The 8,438-nt window shown below is 51.5% G+C and overlaps 1 protein-coding gene across 1 annotated transcript; it reads right to left on the minus strand.

Annotated features, from left to right (window-relative positions):
- Positions 1–6,740: 6,740 nt before the first annotated feature.
- On the minus strand, positions 6,741–8,112 carry LOC122376045. The gene is made up of 2 exons (XM_043355711.1): positions 7,342–8,112; positions 6,741–7,072 (listed from the first exon to the last, which is right to left on the minus strand). Exons 1-2 carry the CDS (start codon positions 8,053–8,055, stop codon positions 7,067–7,069), a joined length of 720 nt encoding a protein of 239 aa, XP_043211646.1. The 5' UTR covers positions 8,056–8,112; the 3' UTR covers positions 6,741–7,066.
- Between the last annotated feature and the right edge of the window lie 326 nt (positions 8,113–8,438).

Genomic DNA, 8,438 nt, shown 5'->3' on the forward strand with positions numbered 1-8,438 from the left:
ATTAAGTTCAGATCAACGGTTAAGGCTCCATAGCCAAAAACGGGTAAAATTACAATTTTGTCAATATAGGTTTCATGAAAAGCTTTTGAACTAAAAAAGGTAGAGAATTTTCGTTTGCACGATCGTTCTTCTCTCATTTTTACCTCGAAATGTCAAGGTCAGAACTTGACCTCACATTAAGGTCATTTCGTGACCAAGATAGATCATGTCGCATATCAGTCGATGCGTTTCGATGAGGTACCTCAAAACAATGATACAATCCACTGTGCATGCAATAGCCCTGTAGGGCCGGATTTTGGGCCAGGCTCCGGGCCTGCGGGCTCCAACTTGACATCTCTAAACAGGACTTTAGGGAAGGGCAGGACACAGAGTCTGAGCCCTAAGGACAGGGCAGGCACAGGCCATGAAGCTAAGATAAGACGGATACTTGAGGGCTGGGTAGGATGCAGGGTCCGAGGGCAAGGCAAGGCGCGGGTCTGAGGCTATCATTACACAAGGCCGGAGAGTAGTGCAAGACACAGGGCCTTAGAACACCTGATGGTCAACACACCTGATGGCAGGGCAACACGCAGGATCTTAGAGCAGGGCAAGAAATAGTACCTAAAGGTAGAGCAAGACATAAGACACAGGTATGGCACAAGGCCCGAAACACCGCCCACGTCTTGTCATACCTTCGGGCCCCGAAGGTATGACAAGACGTGGGCGGTGTTTCACGGACGCTGCTATCAAATTCCGCGAGCTGGCGTCATACTTGTGGTAGTGTTTGAGCAATGGGCCTGTTGATGTCTCCATGGGAACCCAATTTGACACTGTAATAGCAGCGTGCTGCTATCACCGGTGAAACAGGGCCAGGGTATGGGGCCTGAGGGCAGGGCAAGGCTCAGGGCATGAAGGCAGAACAAAGCACAGGTTCTGAGGACAGGTAAGGGCACGGGGCATGAGGACGGGAAACGGCACGGGATCTGAGGACGGGAGACACCACAGGGCCTGATGACAGGGCAGGGCACAGCGCCTGAGAGCGGGCATGGGACACGAGACCTTAGGGCAATGCAGAATACAGGTCTTGAGGGCAGAGTAGGACACAGGGTCTGATGGCATGGGACGGCACAAGGCCTGACGACAGGGCAGAGCACAGCAACTTAGGGCGAGGCAGGGCACGGGCCTGAGGGCGATACAACGCATGAGGCTTAATGGCAGAATAGGACACAGGGTCTAAGGGCAGGGCAATGCACATGAGGCCTGGAAGCAGAACATGACAGGACAGGGCCTGAGGCAGGGCAAGGCATTAGGCTCGAGGATGGGCGCGGGGCCGGGGCATGAGGACATGGGAAGGCACAAGGCCTGATGGCAGGGCAGGGCACAGTACCTGAAGACAAGGCAGCGGCACGGGATCTGATGGCAGGACGTGTCACAAGGCTTGAGGGCAGAGAAGGGCAGGGGCCCCAAACTAGGGTAGGGCAGGGCACGGGGCCAAAAGACGGGAAGGCAGCGCATCAAATTTCCAGGCAGAATATATAAAGTATCGTGTTTGAGGGCAGGGCAGAGCGGGGCACAGGGCCTGAATGCAGAGCAGGGCACAGGGCTGAAGAAAGGGCAGGGCAAGGTACAAGACCTAAGGACAGGGCACTGGGCAGTGGGCAGGGCACATATCCTAGGGGTATAGTAGGGAAGAACATAATAAGGTGTATGACCAAGGGTAGGGCAGGGCACAAGGACTGGAGAGGGCATGTATGTGCTTAGGTACATAGTAAATCAGGGCACAAAGCAATCGGAAAGCCAACATCTTTTACACAGTAAAAGACCGAGGCATGTTACTTATTTTTGCTCGCACTTTACGGCTGAAACCGTGGCATTTCAGTGTGGGACGCAGTGGTCCAAATTTCGCGAGGGCTACGTCCCAAAGGCAGGGGGCTGCGTCCCAAAATGGGACGCAGTCAGTATGTTAAAATATGCCCTGAAGTGTGCTTGCTACTGGTTTTGAACATAACAACATTAAATGGGGTTAATACAATGTATATGCTCAATCAAAGGCTTCACTTTTATTAGACCAAACTTAGGTCAATGCAATCCGAAAGAAACATCGAAACGAACGAAACATCAACAGACTAGATGCAAAAGTGGCCCGTTAAGAGCAAAGAAGCCAACACATTGTGCCGAAATGGAACGAGTATTGACTAGCTACCTACAAACGCGAGACAGGGCTTAGCTTTCGCGATCAAAAGCAACATGCCCATAGGTACATACATACATGTTACAACATACCCCACCCGGCTCTGATACAACAATGTACCTCGCCGCCATCATGGAAAAAACATCCTCGTGCTCAAAAACAGCGGACAGCCCAAGGCTATAGAACTCCAGGTAAGGACACCAGCCGTTTGACCTTGAACGCCGCCGGCCGGCCGATGACGTCATTGGAGGCAAGCCGGCTCGGCGGACGCATCGAGCGAGCGTATAACGGAGGAGCGTTGGGACGTTGCGGGAGCCGGGGAGAGATTTTAAAGCGTTTGCATACCACCATTGTTATGTTGATTGATCTAGACTGCATTCTTATAAAGCTCGACGCATCTTAGGCCTGGATGGTGCGTACATTCGTAGAACGGTCCGACGTCCGTGGTCGAAGCTGTCTACTCTATGTATATGTACCAAAAGACGCCAAGACCGGTGCAATAACGGCGACCCGATCCCGTCTCTGGCGATTCTAGGACTCGTTAGGACCCAGGCCGAGTCTGACCCGTCTATTTTTAGGGAAACAGGGTGGGTGAATTGACAACCGAATACCGATGGTTAGAATTGATCCCGTCGTCGAGCGATGGTTGATTGACAGACAACACATGTTGTAGTGGGCGGATAAGCATCAGGGATAATGCCTGAACGTAGGCAAGCATAATTGGTGTGCCATATTGTTTAGGAATATAAAATCGTAACGGAGGTCCTTGAGGATATTATCTCTACATTACGAGGATTCACCACCAGTGAAATTACTACTGTTAAACCCTCGGTCCCGGGCAACGCCGGGGAGCTGCAGTATCCGGCGGCCACCTCGTCGACTCGCAGGTCCTGTGGGCTTCCGTCCGTGATGCTTTAGTGCTTCACCCAGAGGCACGGATAGAGCAGTAGGATGTGGGGTGAGGTGTCTGTACGCCTCTTCATTGTAGGTACGACGCATACAGCCGGCCCAGTCCCGCCGAAGCTCGATAATCGACCGTGACATATTCTTAACTGGCGGATCCAGGAAGCGGTCTTAAACACATCGGGGAGCATATACCCTAAAAAAGGTTTCTGTGAATTAAAAAAAAAACATCGGATTTCGGTTCCTTGCGCACTACTGTGCAGTCCGATCAATAAACTTTTCCTCATAAAAGTTGTGAAGTTTTCGTTTTATTCTCGAAAGACGATTTCGGACGCTGCCCCGGATGTGGGCCTGTGGGGGATAACATTTGTCCCAAATGCCTTCCCTTGCAATCGCCAGCGGGCTGCCCCACCCTGAGCTTAACTAAAAACGTCTTAACCCGCGCCCGGCTGGGGGTCCTGGATTTCCACGCCCTGCTGGGGGGGGGGGGGGTGTTTGAACACCCCCCCTTGTAACTCGGCTCCTGGGCCACGTAGCGATACGCGGAAGGCGGCGTTCGAAAGAGCGTCAAAAATAATGACGAAATCACTTCGGTCAATTTTTTGGTCAGGTCAAAGGTCAGGTCACCAGAGGTCATTGAAGGCAAAATTTCGCCGATTTCCAGGTCGAATGTCGAAAATTTCCAAGAAGCCAATGCATAACTCAGGAACCAATAGAGCTACAGCGCCGCGGAAAAGCGCATTCGATAGCCCTATTAACGCCCTTTCTGAGTAATTCCCTCAGATTTGACCTAGCGTCAACGGTTTTGCCTCCAGGGGGCAAAAACTGCAAAAATAGCCGATTTTTTCGGAAACAGTTTTTCTGCAATAACTTTTGACCCAAGCCTTGTACGAGCTTACTTTCACCGGCATCGTGTTCCTCTCGTCAAGACGCATCGAATGAACTATAACTTGACCTTGAAAGGTCAACTTGAAAATTTGACCTCAGGTCAAGGTCATGACCTGACCGGAAAGGGTCATGTTGCATATCAGTCGATCCGTATCGTCGAGCTGAACACATCTAAGGCGTTTTCATCGCTCTAGCATGCCTCTATCAAAAGTTATTTGCGAAAAACTGTTAGATACCATTCGTGACCTAAGATGACCTCAGGGCATAAACAAGGGTCACGGACACCATTTTCATGTTCAGTGTGTCTAAACCACTTGTAATTCGGTGTTTGGGAGTGTTTATAATGTCTTTCGTCCAAAAGAGGCGCATTTCAATTTTCTCCCATTGACTTATAATGGGGAGGTCGCAAAATTGACCTGACCTTAGGTCATCGATATCAAAATTCTGAGATATACATTTTGTACATGCTATTGCTCTTAGCAATCGCTGAAAGTTTCAAAGCGATCGGTCACTCGGTGTAGCTATGACAGACATTGAAACTTTTTATGAGGTGAGGTCACTTCAAGTGACCTGGTGACCTGACCTTGAATGACCTTGGTCTGAAATTTTTACAACATGTGTAGAATTGATGTATGATAAGGTGTACCAAAAACGGCGGCGCTCCGCGCCGCCGTTTTTGAGATATTCGCGAAAAACCACAAGGGGGGGTGTTCAAACACCCCCCCAGCAGGGCGCGGGTTAAAATTCCACCAGAGAGCCGAATCCGATAACTCATCTCTGGCCCGTTTAAATTACTACGCACCGTACGGCGCCCGGCCCCGTCGGAGCACTGATCCGACCATGATATTTTTGGTTTTCCCCCATCCCAAGCTCCATTAGAAACGTTCTCTCTCCCCATCCAATTGCTCATGATGTCATTTCAAATTCAATACCTACCTCATCTCTGTCTGCCCGCCCATTCATTGCACACTTTACGGCGCGGCGCCCGGCCCCGCCAGAAGGATCCTAGCGCGCTGAGTGGTTGCCTCCAGCCGCGTCATCGCGAGGCCCCGCGGGGCCCGCAAATGAATACATTGCGTGAATAGCCGTGTCGCCCCCCTGGGACAGCTTGAGAAATCCATTTTCACTCACGCAGCCTTAGAACCTACCCTCACCACCGCTACGGAGATCTGACATTAAAAAAAAACATAAAATCGGCTCTCACCCCGAGACGCGTCCACCCAGCCACACGACAGAACAGGGAAAGATGGCGCCCGGAAAACCTCGTCGGCTGGTCGTGCAACGAGCGCTATCTATTGGATAAGTTTGGCACAACTCGCCCTGATACAACTTGGACATGATATAACTCTTTCCGCTCTCCCCTACAGATATTCGAGATGCGACTTCGAAGTTGCAGAGTGGACGTAGAAATGTCTCCATTCCGCAGAATGGGGATGTAGAAACGTAGGAACGTCCTCCTCCGCCACGTCGCGGGGCCACACTGGTCTAGCCGCCTGGTGCTGTCACCTGCCCTCAGAGAAGACATCAACACCCAGCGCAGAGGTCGCTACTAGCCAAGGTGCAGACTGTCGAGGTTTCGGTGTACTGCGAGTGAGAGTACGAGCCTGTGACTGAATATGCCGTCTGATCCATAGCTCTTAGCTATTAGCCCACCAAGGGCTGAGGAAGGGGAGTGTGATTTGACCCCCTTGATGTCAGAAAGCACTAATGCGTCCAGGGGTGCAGAGCCGGAGCCGGAGCCGCCGGAGCCGGCACATTTTTGCCCGGAGCCGGAGCCGGAGACGGAGCCGCCATGACATTTCACCCGGAGCCAGAGCCGGAGCTGGAGCCGATTTTATTGCTCCGAAGCCGGAGCCGGAGCCGAAGCTGTCTGAAATTTCCACGGCTCCGCATCCCTGAATGCGTCACATGAACTTGGAGAAACATCAAACTTTGACGCATGTCCCTCTTTTTGTCAGAAATCATTAATGCGTCACATGAACTTGGAGAAACATCAAACTTTGACGCATGATTTGTCCCTCTTTTTGTCAGAAATCACTAACGCGTCACATGAACTTGGAATAACATCAAACTTTAACGCATCAACGGCTAGCTGCTCGAACGCATGTGCTGAGGTACAACGCATCTCCTCCTACAAATCGTGCATACATTGTGAATGCAGTAAGGCGCGGCCATCTTATGATTAAGGCTCCGAGGTCACTGTTGCGTACTTTCACATTTGATGGCCACTGAATTTCCACTAAAGCCAGGTAACCTCTGCAAGTGCATGTGTGCACAATTTTTTCTTTATAAATTTAGTCCGAACCTTTTGATAGGAAGGATTCACAAAAACAGAGCCACCGCTAAGCGAAGCTTGCTGCGGTGACCCTGCCCTCTACCCTCCGATCGCGCAATTCCAGTTCTATAGCAGAATTCAGAGTCCAAAGTTAAACGTGCGCACGTAGCCGCGCACGGCCGGTCCCCTCACTGACTTCGCCTGGCTACGACAATGCCACCAACCGCAACCATACCTATCAGGAGCCCATAAATGTCAAGCGCCCGTCGCGCTTCGAACCCGGACTGTTACGAGTATAACCGGGAACGCGTGCTCTCACGGCACGCGCGGAGTTCAACGCTCTACCCATGAGCTACGGGTCCGGAAAATCTACGGGATTACGGGACAATGCTTTGCTGTTTAATCTCCTTAACTTGCGGCCATGTCACCAGAGAAGTAGCAGAAGAGGAAGCTGCCTTTTCTTCACACGTCCCATCTACATTCATGCTAGCAGAGGCCTCCATATGCAATGCAAACTGTTTATTGCATCACGACACCTCGAAGCTCATCATAGTACAAAGTGCATGCTAGATGCACGTATGCAACAACACATTGGTTATGTTATAAATGATAGCGGTAGGACAAGTGGACTCATTTAAAGCGCTAATTGCGAGCAAATCGCATACAGATATAACTGCATCAAAAGGACATTTTTCCCTTCAATAAACAGCACAGACAACAGGTCTGCCTTACAAAGGGATCTTGTGTCTCAAACATAAGCATATCATAAGCTCATCTTGACTGACTTCAGAGTGACTTCAGTCCTGGCTGACTTCCCTCGACGTGATGGTTCAGAGTAGAGATGTCAATCAGATACCAACATTTTGGTATACCGATACCAAACCGATACAATCTTGGTATTTGGTATTTCAAGGCGAAAGCATTTGGTATTTTGCTGGTATTATGAATCCTCACTAATGTAAAAGAGGCTGAGAATTTGGTAAAAAGTTGGTATTTTCCTCATATTCTCAATTCGGTTCGGTTTGGGTATTTTTCATGGATATTGTTGGTATTTGGTTTGGTATCGGTATCACGATTTTCCGTAATTGACATCACTAGTTCAGAGCTTCAGAAGACGGCTAAGGTGAACCGCCAGCCTCTCCTTCACCGCGCTGTCCAGAGCGTCCCTAGCTTTACGTTCGATCGTGCTCTTGTGCTTGCTCCACAGACTTTTGGCCTTCTTGGTCAAGTAATTGCTCGCCGGGTCCCCGAACACCCGATTGAAGAAGCCTGTGACGCCAGATACATTAGATTTGACCCGGATGCTGGCCAGGTTGAGGGAGACCCTGGTGCCGCTGGCGGTGACCGTGATCCGGCCGTCACCGCCCACGTGCACGTTGAGGGTGGTGGTGAGCGAGCCCACCGTGCGGCCGACGGTAATCTCGGGCTTGGCGCTCGCTGATGCACACAGGTCAGTGATCCAGATATCAATGCACCTGCGCGCCCAACCGTCGAGCTTGCCTTTGATGTGCGGCCAGCTGATGGTGGCACTGACGGCCATCTGCTCCGCGGAGGGGAACGACACCGACAGACGGTCGACGCTGTAGCCGGAGATTCCGTAGACCTTGATGTTGGTCAGCTTTGTATTTTTCTCAATTTGGTCGGGCAGACGGAGAGGGTCGACCTTCTTTGCGACTGTGGGTCGCGCCTCTATGAGCAACTGCTTGACACAGTCGCGCAGGCCGGCTGGGTCACCGAGGTCACAGTTGGCCGTGCCCTGGGCGTCACCGGCGGCCAGCAGGGCGGCCAGTCCGAGCAGCAGCAGCGGTGCGGCTCTCATGGTGCTGAGAGGTGCCGAGAGTCGGGTCTGTGGACGGGTGTGTGCGGAGCGGGGCTCGCTCAGTGGACTGACGGGCTGGCCGGGGCCGGCCGATATATACCTACCCGACGGGCAACTCGGGTATGCAGACCTCTCACCTCAGGGCCCCAGTGACTCTGCGTTGCGGAGTTGACACGGTCCTGTTTGGTATTTTGAGCGTCGGCTAGCAACCGATTTATTGCGAAGGGATCAGACAAAATGCAAAAGAAGTGTATGAACTTTAATAAGAACGAACGTTGCGTAGTTGTTAGAGTTTCGCCATGCCCTGGCCGCAGCTCGGTCAGGTGTTAGGTAGAATACATTTCAATGGCCTTCGAAGCCAGGATTTTCCAGGGGAGGGGCCC

The sequence above is a fragment of the Amphibalanus amphitrite genome, unplaced genomic scaffold (assembly GCF_019059575.1).
Source record: "Amphibalanus amphitrite isolate SeventyFive unplaced genomic scaffold, NRLGWU_Aamphi_draft 001995F_arrow, whole genome shotgun sequence".
Lineage (NCBI taxonomy): Eukaryota > Metazoa > Arthropoda > Thecostraca > Balanomorpha > Balanidae > Amphibalanus > Amphibalanus amphitrite.

Coding starts and splice junctions, on each gene's coding strand:
- LOC122376045 (XM_043355711.1), bottom strand. CDS start 8,055: ATGAGAGCCGCACCGCTGCTGCTGCTCGGACTGGCCGCCCTGCTGGCC.